At 51.0% G+C, this 22,149-nt stretch overlaps 1 protein-coding gene across 1 annotated transcript; it reads left to right on the top strand.

Annotated features, from left to right (window-relative positions):
• The first annotated feature begins 20,142 nt into the window (after nucleotides 1–20,142).
• LOC126516464 (uncharacterized) lies at nucleotides 20,143–21,351 on the top strand. Its single transcript, XM_050166592.3, has one exon. The coding sequence runs from the start codon at nucleotides 20,143–20,145 to the stop codon at nucleotides 21,349–21,351; it is 1,209 nt and encodes a 402-aa protein (XP_050022549.2).
• The last annotated feature ends 798 nt before the right edge of the window (nucleotides 21,352–22,149 follow it).

Raw genomic sequence — 22,149 nt, 5'->3', positions numbered from 1 at the left:
ACTCTAATGGCTTTAGAAGAGACCCAAAACCACTAGCAACAGCAGCACGGAACAGACGATCAAGGCAACACTTTCAAGACTGCATGTTCGATAAATAAAAGGATGCGATGCAGTTTGGTGGACAATATGTGTAGCGCACATGACCTGTGCACTCTCGTCTGTCGTTTGAAAAAAAACGACCGATGCTGAAGACCTGACCTTATAGTTCATCCCCAAAGCTTTCTCCTGGAGACTTTCGCTATTCAGTTTCACTACTTGATTGTCGAAAATGGCGTGGACAATATTGTTACTGTGAGAAGAGAGGTTTAAAATATATTTGCAGGGTATTCACAACGCGTCCACTGTCATACAGGACGCACAAGATGGAAACCAGTCAGCGCGACATCAGTGAACGTCGCCGTCTTCTGTACTGTCCTGAGCTTCGTTTCTGGCAGCGCTTGGTGACAATATTTCAACTTGTCGCCAGCAGGCTAACTCACCATCCAAAACCGACTGCATGCACAGTTAAGCTGCAAGTGTTGGTTGGTGGGAGCGCCAGCCCCACCAGGGCAGCTTCACACGATCTACCACGTTAGCTCATTGACTAAGTATAGTGTCGCGCAGCAGAGCACAAAGTCGCTGGTGGCAGCTGAATGCACAAGCGTTCGTGCACCGCGCATTGGATGAAAGATTTTTTTTTTTCAGTGAAATTGGGCTTTTGATGGAAAACTGTTATCGTGATTTAAGTGTTTGGCAGCGGGATGCTTTTTTATCAAGGGCTTGTAATTACACAAATTTCGGCGTCACAAGTTTCCCGATGTTGAGGACTTGAATTAACACTGCATTTCTGAGGCCAAGCTGTTAATGCCCGATGGTGGTCGTCCACCCTATTCCAGGTAGCTATGGCCCTGTGGCCCTGTTTACCAGCCGTACCTGGGCCGCAAGGCTTGAGCTTGTCAGCTGAGCGTCCCACTGGTCTTCTGTTGGTGCTTGGATAGGAGGTGCTTATGGGTTCCTTCTGCAACCTCAGACTATGTGGTAAAGGTTCTCTGGCCTATTTTTTTCCTCACAGCAAGAAAAATAAGGGACATCCTGTGGTCGAAATTAATCCAGAGTCCTCATTAAGTTATTCCGGCGCGCCTCATATGCAGGTCATTGCATTGTCAAGCAAAAACTCCAGAGTTTAATTACATTTAGGAGCTTCACAGCAGTTGAGAGGAGATCCCATTGAAATATTTCCTCAACTTTTAACTGAGACGTAGATTTCACGCATTGTGATAATCGATGTTACGCGAAGAATTCTAAAGGTTCAGCACCGTTTGAAGCGCCACAAGGCGTTACCAAGGGTGCGAGCACGTTTGCGTGAGGAGAGCAGTTGTGTGTTTGATGCGAGTGCGGGCGTGAGGACACCAGCGAGGCGACGGCCGTTCGACGTGAGTTAACGAAAAGCCGATTGTTCGGTTCAGCGTGGGTGGAACCACGGGTGTCAGATGGAAAATACACGGATTGTAACATCGTCTTCAAGCAGCTTTTATAACCTCGTTTGTACCTACATCTATGCGTGTTGTTAATGAAAAAACTGTGATGGCGTTTGTGCTCCTGTGAAGAAATGTGTGAACATTTTGTGTGCCAGCAGCAACACATGTTGTTGTTGTAGCCTGTGGCACGTGTGGCTCCTACCCACGATGGGTAGGAGCAACACATCTTGCCATAGGTAAGTGCTGCACCTCAACTTCTACGTGCTAGTTCCTACTCTTTTCACTCAATTGTAACATACATCCTACCTCGGCGCTTCGATCGAGCCCACGTAGGTTGTGAGTCCTATGGAAGAGTCGTGGTTAGGGTGAAAGAAATTATGCCGTCTGGCAGGGAGCACATTCTCCACATATGGGTGGTTTTAGCTCGCATTTTGTTTTATTTCATCAACGTTTAAGTTTTTCTGCCCACGATTCGAGAAAGAAACGTCCAAAGGTACATTTACGCTGCGTTTTTTATGTATTAGCGCAGTAGTTACTTTTTCGAGCCTACTGAATAAAGCAACGTCCACAAATATTGCCACAAAAAGCCAGACATGTCCAATCGGTCGGCCTAACCCGAGCTAAAACATCATCTTAAGGCTACACTGTGAATAAGGTTTACACCCTTTAAGATATATATCGCTCCCAAACGCTTACCCTTATCCCCTCCCTGCTTGCCCACCCACGGAGACGAACAGTTAAACATAAAGTAATTTTTACGTTACACAAAATGATGTTTAATATATACAGTGTACACAATGGTTATGTACAATGATGATTTGACTTTACATACTTTTGTAGCGATGCTATGAGAGGTGTATACACAATGATGATTGTGCATACGAGAGCACACAGAAATCCTGCGCACCCACATATATGTAAATTCATTGAATACGTTTGATAGCCTGGCTACAAGTACCAGGCTAGTCAAAAATTAAGCCATACGTGTTCATTGGCCACTGACAGGAAACGGCATTACCGCTGTTGAAAGGAATTGCTCTTACCCAAGGAAGAACAACTTCTCTGACAGAAACGAAACTAGCTCATAGTAGAGCCTCTCCAGAAGTGGAAACAGAGTGCGGCGACGATGTCCCGTGGCAACTGCCTCGCACCGGTTACGCCACAGACAAAAAGCGCCCGCAGCAATCAAAAGTCACGCAATGTGGCAACGTGAGCAGCAGCCAGATTTAATAAAGCGGTTAACTCCAATGCTACGGAAACGAGCATGGACGGTCCTCCAAAATACTCTAGCAACAATGCATTGCAGCAGCACATGCTTGTTGGATTCTTGAAGGGGGCATCTAAGGCACCGCGAAGACGGGACTATGCCGACCGTTCCACTCTGTCACGCGTTGGCAGCACTTGCCACCCTAGACGGTACATGAAGTCGCGTAGGTGGCCAGGCAGAAATGACGCCGGTATTGCATCCCACGACCCATTATCGGAACGTGCGTGGCGCGCTGGAAGAACTAGAGAAGAACTAGAGAAGAACATTCTTGCAGTGTGACGTGGCAACTCCCCCGGAGCATCACCACCACCGTCGCCCTCATCTTTGACCCCGGGCAAGAAATACGCATTCCAGTGATCTCCAAGCACACTGTATTGCGTTGCTTAAAGAGCTGACAGTTCTACGCTCTCAAGTGACAGGGAACGTCTGCGAAGGAACAAAGCAAGGACATCCGCTACGTCCGTGTCGCTTCACCATGTGTAGTGGAAAATGCCTGTAGTGTTTCACACTCACCACAGACATACCGGCCGTAGACCCGCACCTTCTTCACCTCTGGGAAGCACGTCGAGGCCTTGTTAGGAGATGGAAGCGCCAAAAACATAATCGTAAATTGAAACTACGTATAGCGAAACTCATGGCAACCGCGGAATGTTATGCTGGAGAGCTCACCCGTCACAACTGGCGACAACTATGCAACAAGTTGCAGGGTAATCTTAGCACGGCCAAAACATGGTCGCTGCTACGCCATCTTCTTGACCCCACACAAAGCAAGGCAATTAGCCAGCAAACAATTCAACGTATCCTCCACAACCATCCGGGTTCTGATGACGAAATCCTGGAGGAGTTGCGGGCGCGGTACATAGGCGATTTCGAACCCGCACAAGGACAACCTCCAACCTACAGCGGGAGCGACAATTACGACCTCGACAAGCCGATCACTATCACTGAGGTGCAACAAGCACTCCATGCACTCACACGAAACACCACCCCAGGCAAGGACAAAATAAATAACAAGCTCCTGCGCAATCTGGATGATGGCACCGTTCAATTTCTTACTGACCTCTTTAATCATCACTGGGAAGCGGGTACGCTACCAGCAGACTGGAAGCACGCGGACATCATACTCATTCCGAAGCCTGGCAAACTCTCCAGCTTAGAAAATATGAGACCAATCTCACTGACTTCACGCCAAGGCAACCTTCTGGAACATGACATTCCGAACCGGCTTCAACCTTACCTAGAATCCAGCGACCTCTTTCCCGAAACAATGTTCGGATTCCGGCCCCACCTTTCTACCCACGACATCCTTCTTCAGCTGAAGGAGCAAGTCCTTGAACACACCTCACCGCACAACACCGGAGCGATTTTAGCACTCGATCTCAAAGGCGCTTTCGACAATGTGGCTCACCATACCATCCTTACAAACCTAAGCCTCACGAACTGTAATCGTAATACTTACAATTATATACGCGCCTTTCTAAGCAACCGCACGGCCACAATAGGCATTGGCTCGCTCAGAACCCCGACATTACCTACTCGCAACAAAGGAACCCCACAAGGTGCTGTTCTATCACCCTCCCTTTTCAATATTGCTATGATGAAATTACCTGACAAACTCAACGCAATACCAGGAATCAGGCATGCAATATACGCTGATGACATCACTATCTGGACCACCACTGGTTCCGAAGGAGAGAAACAAGACGCCCTTCAACAAGCGACCGACGTCGTCCAGCAGTATGCAAAAACAAGTGGTCTCCGGTGCTCCCCCGAGAAGTCAGAACTATTAGTCGTTCGACAGAAATCGCGAAGAAAACTCAATGAACTACCCCACATCACACTCACCCTCGACGACAAATAAATATCCACAGTAAACCGCGTCCGCATTCTCGGACTCCACATACAACAGGACGGCGGAGGCGCATACACCATCCAACGTCTCAAGCAGACCACCTTCCGAATCATGCGAATGGTCAGCCGTATCACCACCAAACAATACGGACTGAAAGAAGACGACATAATACAGCTCGTCCAGGCCCTGATAATCAGCCGTATTGCCTACGCTGCCCCGTACTTGCCCCTCACTCCCAAGGAGCTAGATCAATTAGACGTACTTCTTCGGAAAGCCTACAAGCAAGCGCTCGGCCTACCACCAGGAACAGCGACACTCAAGCTTGAAGCCCTAGGAGTCCATAATACTATAAGAGAAATTATAGACGCCCACCTCACAAGCCAACGAGAACGACTAGCCCTCACACCAACAGGAAGAACAGTCCTAGCGCGCCTAGGCTACCCCACACACGGCAGAGGCCACGAACAAACAATCCATCTGGCCCCCAACTTCCAGGAACACATCAAGGTAGCCCCCTATCCCCAGAAGCATGCACCCGGAACATCATGCCGATCGTCGCCAAGCTCGCGCAAAAACTCTACAGACAAAATATGGCAGTCTCCCCACTACACTGTTCACAGATGCCGCGCAGTACCCCCAAGACCAGCGATGACGGCCAGCGTTGTCGACTATAACCTACAAGAGGTGGTCTCGATGACGGTCCGCACTGCCAGCGCCCTCGTAGCGGAGGAGACAGCCATCGCCTTGGCCATCACCTCTAGTCCGACCAACGAGTACGTCACAATTATTACTGACTCCCAGGCAGCTTGCCGTAGCTAAGCGAGAGGCAGAATATCTTCAATCGCCCACCGACTCCTCAAACAAGCCTCCCAATTCCCGGACGTTGAAATAGTGTGGACTCCAGGACACGAGTCCCTCCATGGAAATCAGCGTGCGCACGCTGTAGCCCGAGCTCATGCCTCCCGGGTGCCACAAGAGAGGGATACGGCCGCATCCATAGAGCCCGTACCTTTACAATGCAACGCCATACTACAACACCACAGATTGAACAGACGACGATACCCGCCTCCACACAAGACCCTCTCACGTGAAGACGCCGTAACATGGCGACAACTACAAACCAACACATACCCCCATTTAAGCAGACTACACGCAATACACCCTACACTGTATTCATACAAATGTCCCCTTTGTAATGATTACGCCTCCCTATATCACACCACATGGCGTGCCCCAACGTGAAGGCGGCTCCGCAAATACCCAACCCCACACCCGAACAGTGGGAGGCCATGCTGACAAGTTCGGACCCTCGTTCCAGCAGAAACTGGTGCGGCGGGCCCGGGAGACAGCAAGAGCCGCAGGAGCCCTGGACTAAGGGCGCCTCCCGCACACGCAGAAAGACACCTGCTTGTCCTTCCTTTTTAATAAATGTTTCTCCTCCTTTCGGAATTCGCAGACCAAGCACGTGTAAGTTTAGATCACAGCGAAAGGCACCACTAGACTCAAAACAAAGCATCACGAAAATACTCGCGTAACGCACAAACTTGACAGTCTGGTAGCCTTCACCATAGGAGACAAAGTCACCACGAAAAAAAGAGTAATAAAGAAAGGGCATCTGGTGTGCTGTCTTCGTTTGACGAAATACCTTCGCACAGCTCGTGTGTTGAGCTAATAGTGTCGGGACACCATTTCCACAGACCAGAGAGCCCGTAGTGGCACCTGTGACACACTCGAGCTGATTGTCAAAAGTGTGCACCTCAGCAGTACTTCTGCGCAGATCCTGAGGCGCATTAAGTTTGACATCTATACCCCGTAAAGCTCGAACGCGGTGACAGTCTGAAACTTGGCACAAGCATAGCGGAGGCTCACGTCGACCGAGAGTGCAGTAGCTTTAGCAAATCACTTCGACACGTCCGGAGCTAGCGACAGCAACAGAAATGAGCAACACTATCTACACAAGGAATTAACACGTCTTCTTACAATTTCGATAACGGAGGTTGTCGTACAAGTCATTGAGCACCAAGACCCAATTCTTCGGAAACGCAGGCTCAAGCACCAATTAACACGGCCACAAGACTTCCAAAGACGTCACGGAACCGTGAAGGAAGACGAAACAGAAAAACTCGGGAAAAACGTCCGAGCAGAATCTGCCGCTGTCCTACAAGCGCGGCCGTCGTCCCGTCAGTCCAGCTGGTTGCAGAAGACCGCCGCTCGCATCGGACTCTCCTTGGCGCAGGCGTAGGCCTCGCTGAAGCCGCTGAGCACGCGGAGAAGCTCGTTGGCCTCGGTCAATTCGTCCGAGCCGCAGTGGCGGTACACGGTGGCAAAGAAGAACAACTGTCCCGGGCTCAGGTCCTCCAGACCGGCCAGGGGCAGCTTCTGCTTCTCGGTGCCGGACGCCTCTCGCATTTCCTCCAGGAACACCCTGTGCGCCATGTGGATGCCGGCCATTGGAACCGCGAGCTCCTTCCCGGCGTTCTGGGCAGCGCACTCCAGGAAGGCGGCAATCGCCGGTGGAGTGGCCGTCTTCTGGGCCTCGGCGAAGAAGATCTCGGCTGTGAGTGAACCCAATGACGTGCCCAGGGAACCGTACCTGCACCCCATAAGACAGTTTGAGGGTCGCAAACATCTCACGTGACCCTGCTCATCAAAAGGAGCACGTGACGGAGCATTATAAAATGCAGTGGCGGTTTAGCAGTATATTATATATATATATATATATATATATATATATATGCTCTCCTATCCCCATCTCTATTTCTACCAGGTGACTCGCTTCCCCCACATCAGACACATCTATTTTTCCACTTCGACCCGCCACAGTGTTATCGCATTACTAAGCGGAATCAGAAACTATCCTTGCAGCAGTTGTATGCCAGAAGGAGTTCTGAACATAGAAAGCGGAAGCGGTGCTGTAAAAAGTCGCTGTGAAGCGTTCCGCATCTTGTTGAGCAGTCCCAAATTTCAGAAAAAGATGTCGCATCCCTGAATCGACGCAGGTACTTGTGCCCCACTCAGCCAGGCGTCATTCTGAGCAAGATTTATTCGTCGCAACCGCTTATGTGCCACAAACATTATTATGAATGTGAGGCTGGGAACTACACAATAGCCTGCTTTCCAATCACTAGAGTTCACTGTCGTGAAGAGCTTGTCGAAAAAAAAACGAAAGACTCGAATCTCTGTTGGGAACGCCATCAGGTGGGGCCTAAGAACAAACTGCAACGAAATTTCTTATTGTCTAAATTCGTTCTCAATGAAGACTATAGTATGTTGGAACAAGGTCGGCAAAGCCGCAGGGCTGATACTTGTCCAGTTTTCCAGAAACATTTGAATAGAACATAAGCAGACGAAGCGCGCATTCGGTGGTTAGCGGACATGACGTAATTCCCACCACGTCGCCTCCCAGATTTTTTCGTGCACCGCGGGCGCCACGCATTCTCGGAGGTCCTCAGCGTCATTTCCGTCGAGCGGCAATCTCGGCGTTTCGCGTTTTCTCTTTTTTTTTCAGTTTTGGTGATATTAAAGAGCTGTTCGTGACGCATTCACTCGTACTTCAAAGATGTAAAATTTTGAACGGAGGTTGCGCCCCACCTCCTCTACATGAGCTATGCCTTTCTACGCGGTCAAACATTTTCATCGCAGTTGGACATTACGGAAAGGTGGATTTAAGCCCGATCTGTAACCAATATACTTATCATTTTGGAAGCATCGAAAGTGTGGTATTGTCGGCAAGAGACCGAGAGAAATTGACAGCAGATGGCATGGGGTTGCTCGATCCTCCTCCATCTGATGACAGGTTGCAAGAGCAGCGCGCATCAGTTGAGGCGCAGGTAGTGGGGGTACACGTGGCATACCATTGGTTTGCCGGTGCCCATGTACTTTCGCCTTCTCCACCGTGGTTTAACTACGCAAGGTCAATCATCAGGCTATCGCGGAAATTTTTGACGCCGTAGTTATAAGCAGCGTTCATGACAAATTTCTGGAGGCTCCTTGAGTAGCACTTTCACACACAAAAAAAAAGCTGCAGTCCAGCGCCCATCGCGTCTGTTTTGTTTCTTTGTGTGCGTGTCTGCTTCAGTTTTGCGCGGTGTATAATAATGAAATCTTCCACCACACCAAAATTCCTCCTTACCACCCTGACACCCTTCCTTCCCCATTCGCCGCCAACCCGACTTTTTCCGCGAAAGAGTTGGCAATCCTACTGCGCAGTGGTCCTATATACTCCCGTTTTGTCTAAAGCGTTCGTTGAACTACGACTATGAAAAACTGTTCATAGAAGTCAGTTGCCGGCTGTTCAAACTGTTCCATGCAAGCCGGTTACCCACTCAGAAACCGGCTTTCGTACTTTGCCAAAAGCACGACACTTGCACCATGCTTCTATATCAAGGTACCTAACAGTCAGTGATTGGTAACCTTCTAAGTACCGCTTATTGAAACTAACATTAAGGCAAAGTTGGAGCAGCAGATAGAATATGGTGATATCACGAAGATGGCAACATGACATGAACAACAGCATTTCAAAACCGCCAAAAGAAACATTAGGTTCGATCATTCGATGGGAGCATGGCTTCTATTATAAAAAACAAAGAGCTTCGCCGAAATTTATTGTCTTTCATAAGATTCGGGCGCCCGATATGCGTCTATCTCCACGGTAACGTGAAGCAGCTACTTTCAGACACGCAACTAAATGCTTCGGTTTTCAGTGCCAAAACAAGGATTGGCAATCATGGGGCACGCCGTAGTGAAAGACGGCGGAATACTTTTGACCACCTCGTATCGTTTAAAGTTTACCCAATGAACGGTACACGGGTGTTTATGCGTTAAACCACCATCGTAATATATATTAGTACTGGAATACTGGGACCGGATTTTAGTACGGTGGGAAAGAAGCGCAGGTACCTACTCTGAGAGAAATTTGGCGTACTAAAGAAATAGCTGTAATAAATGGACATTGTCAACATATTTCATAAAGAAGAAAATACGAAATGTGATATTCTGAAACTAAACGACAGCAGTAACCCTGAAACATAAGACTGCCCAAGAAAAATTAAGCTGCATAAAAATACGCTACAGGAACAACGTCACATTAGCGAACTAGACATAAAAGTTGATAAAAAAAGGTTGTAATAATTTCTTATTTCAATGACTTTCAATTTCTTACTGATTTGGGGGAAAGCAATATTTTCACTGCAATATTTATGCGTTTGATACGATGGTAATGTTGCATCACGTCGTTGCTTTGAGTGATAACCTCAGGAAGACGAAATAACAGAAGACATCGGTCCTAAAATGCCCTGTTAGGGCCTGGTACAATTATTTTAGGTATGAACAACAGTTTTTTTCAGATAAAGTGCGCGAATTCGGCCTAGATACCGGGCACTTAGCGATGGGTGGTCGTAGCGAATGTGTATGCGGCGAACAAACCTGTTTCGAACCCTTTACAGCCTCTTAATATTTCTTTGTTATGAACGAATGCCTGAGAATGTTAATGGTTCGCGAGTTAGGTTAGGTTAGGCAAGGACAGATCCCAGACTACGGTTATCGTTCAAGTTAGGTACGTGAGCCGCCTATGGCAAGGCACACAGACCTAACTGCCAGCGGTGTGTCCGGCTCGTAGTAGGGAAAGTTGAGCACCAGCGGCAGCATCGCGTAGGCCACCGAGCGGTCCTTGTGCTCGCGGAAGTAGTAGGCGCTCCTGCTGTAGAGCTCCGAGGACACGTGGTGCGCGTACAGGGCCACGGCGACGTCCGGCTTGTCTTGCAAGAGTACCTTGACCTGGCGCAGGTTTTCGGGGAAGCTCGCGCCCAGGGTCGGCAGTTGGAGGAACTCGGCGTTCAGCGACGGTGACTGCGAGCTGTCCAGCAGGCTGTAGAGCACCGACAGGTTTTGCCAGTCGTAGACGCTTTCGGTGAGCTTCTCGAAGAAGATACGCCGGACCATCTGAGCGATGTGGGTCACGTCGTCGCGCGTGGGCTGCGGCGAGAGATATGCACACCCAGGCGGTGCGCACTTGAATTACAGTTCAAGCAGAAAATGTTTTACAGCAGCGGGCATTCAGTGACGCAGTGCCGTGCTTTTGTTAAAGACCACACCTAAGGTATTATCCGCACTAGTGGCGGGGGGCGGGGGGGGGGGGGGGATGGAGAACACAAAAGTAGCTGGACAGAACCAAAGCAATCTTGTTTTCCGTCGCTTGGAGAGAGAGCGTGAACTTTAATGAGAACCAGCAGTTTAGTGGCTGGGCGTAGGCCTCCCACTATGGGACGTCGAAGTCTTGCCTCTTCGCCGCTTCGTAGGCCTGCTGGGTAGCCCAGAGTTGCTCGTAGAGATAGGAGCTGCGCATGGCGGCATGCCATCTCGACGAGAGGGTCATGCGATCAAGGTCTCAGTATTGATGCTGGCACTCCCATAGCATGTGGGAGAGTGTTGCTGATTGAGTTTTACAGATCTTGCTCGTGTGGCATGGGTAGATGTCGGGGTATATAATGTGATAGCGTGTGAGGAAGGGGTATGTATTCGTCTGTAACAGGCGAACGGTAGTTTCCTGTGCTCTGTTTAACTTGCGGTGAGGGGTGGGGAAGGTTCTTTCGAGGTAAAATGATTTCACAAGGTCGTTGTAGCTTGTAAGGCGGTCGCATCGTGCGGGTGCACCTGCACCGTCTCCGCCACGGTTGACAATTCCTAGTGCTATGGGGTGTGTAACCTCGTTGAGGTTGGTGAGGTGCGGGTGGACATCGCCGGCGTGTGGTGGGATCCAAACGAGGGTGATTTGATATTCAAACGAATGTGGGGGCATGTTGAAAGATATGGAATGATTGTTAAGGAATACGACCCTCGATGTAGTTGTTGTTTGCTGTGCTAGAATCGCTCACTATGGTGTGACCGGCTGGGTCAAGAGTGGCCAGAGCGATGACCACTTCCTCGGCCGTCTCGGCATTTGGGTAACGATGACGGCAGCATGTCGGAGCAAGCCGCCTGCTGTGGTAACCACCGCAAAGCTTGGAGATACTCTTTTTTTGTATTCCGCCTAATTACATAACGTCTTAATTATTCAACTTCTAAAATAATATGTCTAGACGAAAAGTGTCACTGAGAACATTGTAGATCAACATGAAACACTCCCGCTACAGCTTTCTGTTGTTCAATACGTGCTGGCTAAAAGGTTTCTTTTTTTTTCCAAGCGTGAAAGAAACCCGCGAATACAGTGCCTATATAGAGCGGCCAGTCGTGCGCAAATTAACTTAATTGTCGCAAGCTCCCACTTGCGACAAGTTATCTTTACGCCCCTTTTATTTGTCGTGTTACACCCCAGTGTGCCTAAAAAAATAATTTCCACAGCGTTCTCACTGGTTTCATTGTACGCTTAGTCGTGTCAGTGTGATTGACCACAACCAGGTTAGTCGTAGCTTCTTATTGTCATCCGAACCACGTAACGCTTACGAAGAGAAAAAAAAAAAAACACGTCCATGTGGAAGAAGCACCTTGGTGAAGTGCGTGGCCACGTAGTCCTTGATTGACGCCAGGCCCATGAGATCCGAGAAGAGGTCGAAGCAGTGCACCACGTAGCTCTTCAGGGGCCGCTCTTCGGTACGGTAGTAGCCGAGGGCCAGCGCGCGGTTGCCGTACTGCGACGCCTCCTGGGCGGCGCGCCATCCGAGCAGGAGCACCGCGTTCGACTCGTTGGACGCGACGTGCTTGAGGAGGCGCTCGAACCACCCTCGGTCGGTGGCCAAGAAGGCGACCCTCGTGCTGGCCGAAAGGGCTCGCTCGGAAAACACCTCCGCGAGCGAGAGGCGCCAGCGCTCTGCCCAGCCGTCGCCGGAGTCCGACATCACGGCTTCCGCCACGCCCGAGCCAGCGCCGGCCGAGCCGACGATGGCCTCGATGTGCTCCTCTTCCAACAGCATCGTCCCCTCGAAGTCGTCGACGACGGCGGCACCCTCCGTTTCATTTTGGAAGACCTTCACCAGGTCGCTGAAGAAGGCGGCGTGGTCCGCCCTCCGGTCCAGCCTCCGCCTTCGGTCGCGTGCGTATTTCTCCACGTCCGTCGAAGGTGAGAAGGTGACGTGGAGATCGCCGATGCCGACGTTCTCGATCGTGTACTCGAGCGGCGCAGGCCAGGCCAGTTTGCCCTGTTGAAACGATCGATGTTATATCGTTAGCGTACATTCAGCACGTTCGCGTAAAGTAAGTTGCTCGATTTTCGATCCTCCAAAGATGGCGATTTGTGTTGCAGGTTCTAAGCGTAAGCTCTGGTGACTCCGTCTTTTATTAGCCAGCTTCACTCATCATCAGTCACCTAACATAATATAGGAGCGAACGCGTAGATACTCATGATATGCCCCACATATTGCCGCGACGCCATCTGCGCCCAATCACGTTGACGAAAAAGACGACGACCTCGTGTGTGCACGAGGCGCTAGAGAAGCAGAAGCCTGGACTGAGCGCTTGCTCTAACTCTCTCGAATAAATACCGCTCTCCTTTCTTGTCTCCAGTGAGCCGTGACCCTGGTGGAGGTGCTGGGTATCGCATCATCACCTAATGATAGGGACGACTCCTGCGAGTAGCCCTGCATCCAGCCCTTCAAGACATCATCCACGCGTCGAGACACCTGTGCACCGCGCAAGCCGCCGCCTGCAAGGTCTGTGCCCGGAATTCGGCCTCTTGCAAGGAACTTTGTCAGCGACCTCACCGACTCAGGAAATGGCGCTTGCAAGTCCACCACAGGTGACTGTTCAAAACAATCTAGTCCCCACTAGCTTCCACGGTGACACGGATGAAGACGCCGAAGACTGGCTCGATCAGTACGAACGCGTAGCTAAGGTCAATCAGTGGCGTCCGGACCAGAAGCTTTCCAATGTGTACTTCGCTCTTGAAGGTAGCGCAAGGACGTGGTTCCAAAATCGCGAGGCACATTTGACAACGTGGGACGAATTTTGCCGTCGGCTACTTGACACCTTCGGAAGCACTGATCGCCGAGATAATGCACGCCTTCTCGAGTTGCGCATTCAGAAGCCAAACGAAAGTGTTTCCATGTTTGCCGAGGACATGTCTCGTTTGTTTCGCCGCGCGGATCCCAACATGCCTCATTCCAAGAAGCTGAGCCATCTCATGCGCGGCGTCAAAGAACAGCTATTCGCTGGTCTCGTGCGTAACCCGCCTACAACTGTAGAAGAGTTCATTAAGGAAGCCACAGCAATCGAGCGGGCGCTGCAGCAGCGTTGCTGGCAATACGAACGCCTGACTAACGATGCGCCTGCAGGAGCCGCAGTATTGACAGCGACAGACGAGACCTCGCTACGTGAACTAATAAGAGACATTGTGCGCGAGGAGATTGCGAAGCAAAGTGCGACACCGAAGGAGTTCACTGCTGCTTCGGTCGCTGAAGTTGGCCGCCAAGAAATCCGGCAAGCATTTGCATCACCTGAGCCACTCCCTCAACCGTGTCCCGAGCCACGCTTCGAGCCGCGCGCATACAGCTACGCGGACGCTGTTCGACGCCCTCTTTCTATCGGGCCAGTACAGCAGTACCACCAGCGGCCACCTATTGCTGCCTGGATACAGAGGGAGCATATCAGGCGACCCCAGCTTCGCAGGACCGATGTATGGCGCACTGCTGATCGCCGACCATCGTGTTTTCAATGTGGCGAACCAGGGCACATTTATCGTTTTTGCCCTCATCGCCAGGGTGGCATCCAGGAAATGTCACCTGCCACTCCACGACAGTTTCCTGAGAGACATCGACGCTTCGACGACAGTGTCACTCGGGAACAAGGCAGCTCAGCTAATCTCCGGTCGCGCTCGCCGTCTCCGTTGCGTTATTCTTCGCCGAACCATCGCAGTTTCGCCGACGTGGTAAGAGGCCGCTCTCCAAGCCCACGGTGGGGAAACTGAAATCGGCGACCTCCGGGGGGAAGGTTGCAAGTCGTCGAACCACCGAAAGTCCCCCAACATCACAGAGAAACGAGCAGAGCAGCCCGGAGAATCGGAACGCCGACGAATTTGTGAGTTCCGACCTACTTTTAACGATTGATGGGCACGACGTGACAGCTTTAGTTGATACTGGCGCAGACTTTTCGATAATGAGTGAGCAGTTGGCAGACCGGCTTAAGAAAGTCAAAATGCAATGGACGGGCCCTTATATTCGAAATGCCGGAGGCCAGATAATGACACCTACAGGAAAATGTACTGCACGACTCGAGATAGAAAATACAGCTTTAGACGCCACTTTTATGATCTTAAAAGAGTGCTGCAGATCACTCATCCTTGGAATGGACTTCTTGAGGGAGTACGGTGCCATCGTTAACATACGGGATGGCGAGATAACCTTGTCAACTAGCACAGAGACGAGCCACGACGAAGAGCGCCAACGTACATCGTTACGTGTCGCCGACGACGACGTCTGCATACCACCACTATCATGCAGTCTTGTCTCCGTCAGTTGCGGAGAACAGTTTGACAAGGACGGCGTAGCCGAACAACTAACTGCACTTCTGTTCCATCAAGGTGTTGCCATCGCTCGCGGTATCTTCAGCCTAATCGGTGGTCGCACAGAGATACTTCTGACAAATTTTACCAATGAACGCCGGTACATCAGTAAAGGCACCGCTGTGGCATACTTTGATGAAACTGACCACGTTCAACACTGCTTTGCTGTAAAAGAAGAATCGACCACCGATACGATGCCACATGCACCCGTCGTCGACGTTGACCCAGGTTTAGCGCCGCAAGAGAAACGAAGTCTCAGGGAACTGCTTGACGATTTTAAGGACTGCTTCTCTACAACGTCCCGAGTGCGTCAAACACCACTGACGAAACACCGCATCGTTACGGAGGAAACAGCAATACCCATCCGACAGCATCCGTATCGCGTGGCTGAGAAAGAGCGTGAAGCAATACAGCAGCAAGTCAAGAAAATGCTAGAAGATGATGTCATCCAGCCGTCAAAAAGCCTTTGGGCATCGCCCGTGGTACTCGCTAAGAAGGAGGATGGTAGCCTGCGGTTTTGTATCGATTATCGCAAGCTCAATAGGGTTACAAAAAAAGATGTGTATCCCTTACCACGCATCGACGATTCCCTCGACAGGCTACGGCATGCACGGCACTTCTCTTAAAAAGTGGATACTGGCAAATAGAGGTCGATGAGCGGGATCGCGAAAAGACTGCATTTGTAACGCCTGATGGGCTCTATGAATTCAAAGTTCTCCCTTTTGGTTTGTGTTCCGCCCCAGCCATGTTCCAAAGACTAATGGATACTGTACTCTCAGACCTTAAGTGGAAGACTTGCTTAGTCTGCCTAGATGATGTCATTGTTTATTCTGCCACATTTGATGAACATCTCAGACGGCTACGGTTGGTTCTTCAAGCCATACGGTCCGCTGGGCTTACCTTAAGACTTGAAAAGTGTCACTTTGGATATGAAAACTACAGTTTTTGGGCCACGTAGTAAGTCACACAGGTGTCAGACCTGATCCTGAGAAAATCGCAGCCGTCGCAAAGTTTTCAAGGCCTACAGACAAAAAGGCAGGCAGACGCTTCCTGGGCCTATGCGCATATTACCGGCGATTTATTGCGGGTTTTGCACGCATCGCCTCACCGCTTACCTGCTTAACCAGAGATGATGTCACGTTTGTGTGGGGCGAGGAGCAGGAGGCGGCATTTAACGAGTTGCGGCACCGTCTACAAACTCCGCCTGTTCTTTCCCACTTTGACGTGGATGCGCCGACAATGATCCACACCGATGCCAGCAACGTAGGTTTAGGCGCCGTCCTTGTTCAACGGCAAGACGGCGCTGAGCGAGTCATCGCTTACGCGAGTACAACGTTGTCACGTGCCGAGTCGAACTACTCCACCACAGAGAAGGAATGCTTGGCTGTAGTATGGGCAGTTACCAAGTTCCGTCCGTACATATACGGCCGCCCATTTCAAGTTATAAGTGACCACCATTCTCTCTGTTGGTTGACCTACATGAAAGATCCATCTGCACGTTTGGTACGCTGGAGCCTACGGCTTCAAGAGTACGACATGACGGTGGTCTATAAATCGGGAAGGCAGCACTTAGACGCTGACTGCCTTTCCAGATCGCCGATCGAGTCGTCAGCCGGAGATGATGACGAATCCACTGGCTTTTTGGGAGTTGTTGATGCGGCCACCATCTCTCAACAACAGCAAGAGGACCAGGAGCTCTCGTCACTAATTGATTTCTTAGAAGGCCACACCACAAACAAGCCCAGATTGTTTTCAAGGCACCTGTCATCATTCTGCCTACGCAACAGTGTTCTCTTTAGGAGGAACTTCTCTTCAACAGGGAAGAAATATCTACTAGTCGTCCCTAAAACTCTCCGCAATGAAATTTTGCAGGCCTGTCACGACGAAGCTACCTCAGGTCACTTAGGCTACACAAGAACATTAGCACGGATCAAAGAGAAGTATTACTGGCCACGGCTCGCAGCACAGGTGAAGCACTACGTTCGAACGTGCCTTGACTGTCAGGGACGAAAAGTGCCACCTACGAAACCTGCCGGACTATTACATCCCGTTCCAGTGCCTGCAACACCGTTTGGACAAATTGGGATGGTCCTTTTGGGCCCATTCCCAATATCTGCTGCCGGGAATAAGTGGATCATAGTCGCGACAGATTACCTTACGCGATATGCTGAAACCAAGGCACTTCCTAGCAGCACAGCAGCCGAGGCCGCACAGTTCTTCATCGAAAACGTCGTCCTGAGGCACGGTGCTCCAGCGGTCATCGTAACCGACAGGGGAACCGCGTTCACGGCTGAACTTTTGCGAACTGTACTCACCCTCAGTGGCACGGCACACAGAAGGACGACAGCCTATCACCCGCAAAGCAATGGACTTACGGAGCGCCTCAACAAGACTCTCGCAGACATGCTGTGCATGTATGTCGATGTGGAACACAAGAACTGGGACCAAATATTACCCTACGTAACGTTTACTTATAATACGGCTCGGCAAGAAACAACAAGAATGACGCCATTCAGTCTCCTCCATGGTCGAGAAGTGACTACAATGCTGGATGCTATGCTTCCTCATGACTTCAGCGATTCCGAGACTGACGCCGCAGATTTTACAGAGCGCGCTGAAGAAGCAAGACAGCTCGCGCGCGTTCGCATAGCTAGCCAGCAAGACCGTGATGCCCGACGTTACAATGAACACCATCGATGCGTCGTCTACCAGCCCGGGCAAAGAGTGTGGGTTTGGGCTCCTGTACGCCGCCGAGGCCTCGCGGAGAAACTTCTGCGACGATACTTCGGACCGTACAAGGTTCTACGATGCCTTAGCGACGTCAACTATGAAGTCGTTCCTGACAGCCCATCCTGCTCGAGGCGCCGTCAGGACCTGCCTGAGACTGTGCACGTGGTGCGCATGAAACCGTATTTTTCTGAATGACATGGACACGCTCTGGTTTGCTGGACACCAGATGCTACCCGCCGAGCATCGGGACGATGCTCTTTCTGGAGGAGGGCAAATGCCGCGACGCCATCTGCGCCCAATCACGTTGACGAAAAAGACGACGACCTCGTGTGTGCACGAGGCGCTAGAGAAGAAGAAGCCTGGACTGAGCGTTTGCCCTAACTCTCTCGAATAAATACCGCTCTCCTTTCTTGTCTCCAGTGAGCCGTGACAATATAAAGTTCCATAGCCTAATTAGCATAACTGTTGTAACGTGTACAAACCACCTAACTATATTCCCCACACACTTCTATCTTTACTCGAACATCCATTCCCCTTAGGGAGATTACGCAGATGTGTGCAAAAACGTTAGAATTAAAAGCTGTATAGCATACCCGAGCAATTCAAGCAGGCTGTTTGTGACCGCCCCGTTTCAAAGGGTATGCCAATAAATCAACATCCTCACCACCGCATCAGTCGCAACCCTTTCAACTGTGTGAGAATAATAAATGGACGCCAAGCCTCCGTGAGCTGATTAAGCTTTATGTGCTCTACCTCTGCTTTTTCTTGCAAGGTACTTGTGAACATCCTGTCCCCAACTCTTCCCACGCTTTGCTTCAACGAGTGTTTGTACAAGCCAAAGGTTTAGTAGCACATACATGATCCTAGAAGCTTGAGTCTGCAAGGCGTTATTTGTACAGCCGTGTCGGGCAAAGCAGCACTCCTGCATGCTCCTCTCTTGTCTTACCTACGCGTCGCCGGATAAAAGCGCAGGTTACCTGCAAGTACAGAATGCTGTACACGGCATCCGGGCGAGCGTTCCTCGCCGGCCAGTCGAGGCGCGCTTCCTTCATCATGTCGAGCAGGGTCTTGGTGTTGTCGACATCCGCCGCGACCACGTCTTCGCAGTTCTTGTAGAAGACCCACGCCTTCTGGAGGGTGTTCTGCGAATCGTACGACAGGAGGGACGTGTTGTGCGCGGGGAGCACCAGATCGTTGCGGAACGCCTCGTAAGCCTCCTGCCGGACGGAGACGTTCTCGCCGGCGAGCCCTCCGCAAACGAACTCGGCGACGTCTGTGCAGGGAGGTACGTCGCGTCGGATGCTCTTCGCGTAGGCGTTGGTGAAGGCCTGGCAACCCGGCGTGTCGCAGGACGTCGACGATCTCTTGGCGATTCGCGGCCAAAGAGCCAGCGTCACCAGGCTGGCGGTCGCGAAGATGATTGCCAAGGCGACCACAGCGATGGTCATGGTGCGCAGGCGGGATTTGCGACGGGAGGATGGACTGAAAACTCCGCCGGAGAGCATGCCGGGATGGGCCGGCGCCCCGACATCCTGGAATGGAGGCGCGTTATGTGCATCTAACGTGGCTCGAGAAATGCCGCGGCGGGTGTTCAGTCGCAAACTTTCAGCAGCGACTAATAAGTGCGCTCTTTAACTTGGGGGTCTCTTTCCTATTAGCTAAGCATCGAACACCTAAATTTTCTCATTAGACAATGGCTAAACCTATCCGAATGAATTGTTGCTGCATATTACAGCTTCTTACAGTTTGCTATAATTACCGAAAATTGGTAAGATTAAAAACGATATGAAGCGCTCAGTTTACAAGTCGATGACTCTTCACGCGAACGCCCGCTCTCTCGCACACGTGTGCACGCACTAAAGGGAAAATTGGAGGACGCTTAAGCTTCGCCTTCAAGAGTGGAACGCGATAGCGTTATCGCACCCTGTTCGCACCGCCTACTCAAATGCGCTACGCCAGCCAAATGTCGCGATCGGCACAGATAGCCGGGCCCCGATGCGCCATGAAGGCAGACGCGATCATGGGGCGAGTGGTGCGCTACGTGTCGGGGCAGCGCCACATTGCGAGGAGGGGGTTTTCTGTGTTTGCCGCAAGATGGCTCTGCGTGTGCGCAGAGCGCAGAAGAAATGTAGCGGAAACGTACTTCGCTACTCGTGAAACTGCGACTTCTGTAAGTTATATGGTCATAATTAGCGATATACACCGCAGTATAACTTTCTACGGCACGTTTATAAGGCAACACCGCTTCCACTAGAGGCGATTTTGTCCTGTTTTGAAAGAACAAACTCGTGGCTCAGTGGTGTACTCGTGGCTCAGTCCGGGCACCGCAGTGAACGGACGTGTTATCATGTGCTCCGACGGAGCGGCGTTGGCGGCCGCGAACGGCCGCGGTAACAGGAATGCTGTTTTTGAAGACGAGGATTATCAGGTGATTTTGCCGCACTTGCCTACCGGTCGAATCGTCCTTAATACTATTTTTTTACACGCGGACGTCCGTGGAAGACCGTACAAGGTTGAGGATTTCCGCGACGCTCTGGTTCGTCTGGAACTGCTCCCCGAAGTAGTTGCTTTGGGGGCGTATCAGATGAATCACGTGTGGGCGGTCATGATGAAGACGACTGAAGCCACAAAGAAACTGCTTGCTATCCGAAGCATCATTGTCAAAGAACGGCGCTGTAGTGTCGTTGACCCCACCAATCAAGGCGTGCGCTTGAAGTTACACTGGATGCTGCCAAACGTGTCAGATGAAGACATCAGACAAGCTCTTGCCCCATACGGAATGGTTACGGACGCGGCGAAAGAACAGTGGCGTGTTCAAGGGATTTTGGACAAGGGCTCAACGACGCGGTCGGTGACCCTGCAGCTTAAGGCAGTTACTACAGTCGACGATATTCCGCACCAACTACGCATAGCAGGGGAGCTCGTCCTTGCCGTCATTCCGGGCCGCGCCCCTCTTTGCCTGCGGTGCCATACAACCGGTCATATTCGCCGTGACTGTCGAGTTCCACGCTGCGAGGTCTGCCACCGCTTCGGCCATGAACGATCTCAGTGCGTCAAGACATACGCCGTCGTCGCAGGACCAACGAGAAGAGAAGAAGAGGTATCTGAACACCTCATGGATGAGGCTGAAGTTGAAGATATTTCTCCGGTTAAGAGCGACAAGGTTGGCAACGCGGTCACACAGAAGCAGTCTCTCCTCCCCAAAAACTTGTGCCCAGACAAGAAAACCAGCGACGACACTGATACTCGGGAAAAGACTGAAAACGGGGCGCCTGAAAATCAGAGTTTCGCTACAGAACAGAGTGAAGTCCCCTCGAAGTCGTCGCCTGCCACTACGTGTGCGGAGGCGTCTGCTACGACTGATGTCGACATGTCAGCAGCCACTAGCATGCCTGCGAAGCGGGCACACGAGGAAACGATCGGCGTAACCGGGACCTCTGGAGCAACGACATGCAGCGAACCACCTACAAAGGCGGCTCAGCTGCGACGTACGCCTTTCAAGCCGAGGCCCAACGTCCAAGTCGAGCGGAGACCCGAGACGGGGCCGCCTCCGTAGCGGCTTCGTTTCGGGTAGTGCAACCTAGATATGGCCACTACGCGTGATACCGCCAGCTTGACTGGCGGAACCATGTACTACAGAATGGAGGACACCACTTTATGCATAGTGCATGGGTTGCCCAAGGTAAGCGCTATGCGACCCGATTGTTCTTGCTCATAATGGAGGCCGCAATTAACACCGCGATTCGTATTGCCACGCTAAATGTCCGAGGACTAAGCACGAGGCGGCGGCAATATCAATTGAGTCGTATCTTTCTGGAAAACGATCTCGACATAATCGCAGTTCAGGAAACCAAGATAGCGAGTCAAGAGCAAACGGATCGCATGGTGCAACAATTCGTTCCCCGTTACAATGTATGCGTCTGTCATGCGGCCGGCACATCAGGGGGCTGCGCTATTTTTTTGCGCAATAGCCTAAATATAAGTGTAGAAGCAGTCACAGTGTGTGAAACGGGACGCCTGGTTGTTGTCGATTTTACCTTGAATGAAGTTTTATGGCGAGTTATCTGTATTTACGCCCCTAATAGAGAGAGCGAGAGACAGTCTTTTTTTGAACGAGTTGAGGATTATTTAAAGACCGATAAGCTTTTGGTTTTACTTGGCGATTTCAACTGTGTTTGTTTTCCGGAGGATCGCGTGAAAAGACTGCCGCTGAATGATCGTAGTGCACTGCTATTGAACAATCTTGTCAGTGAATACAACCTGGAAGACGTCGGCTATGTGTTGTACGATCACAGTGTTCCGCGTTTTACTCATTTTCAAGGACTTAGCCATGCTCGGCTAGATAGAGCTTATG

This window comes from Dermacentor andersoni, chromosome 11, assembly GCF_023375885.2.
Source record: "Dermacentor andersoni chromosome 11, qqDerAnde1_hic_scaffold, whole genome shotgun sequence".
NCBI classification, from domain to species: Eukaryota; Metazoa; Arthropoda; class Arachnida; order Ixodida; family Ixodidae; genus Dermacentor; species Dermacentor andersoni.
The sequence above is the reverse complement of the archived record's forward strand: the minus strand, read 5'-3'. Positions and strand labels throughout refer to the sequence as shown.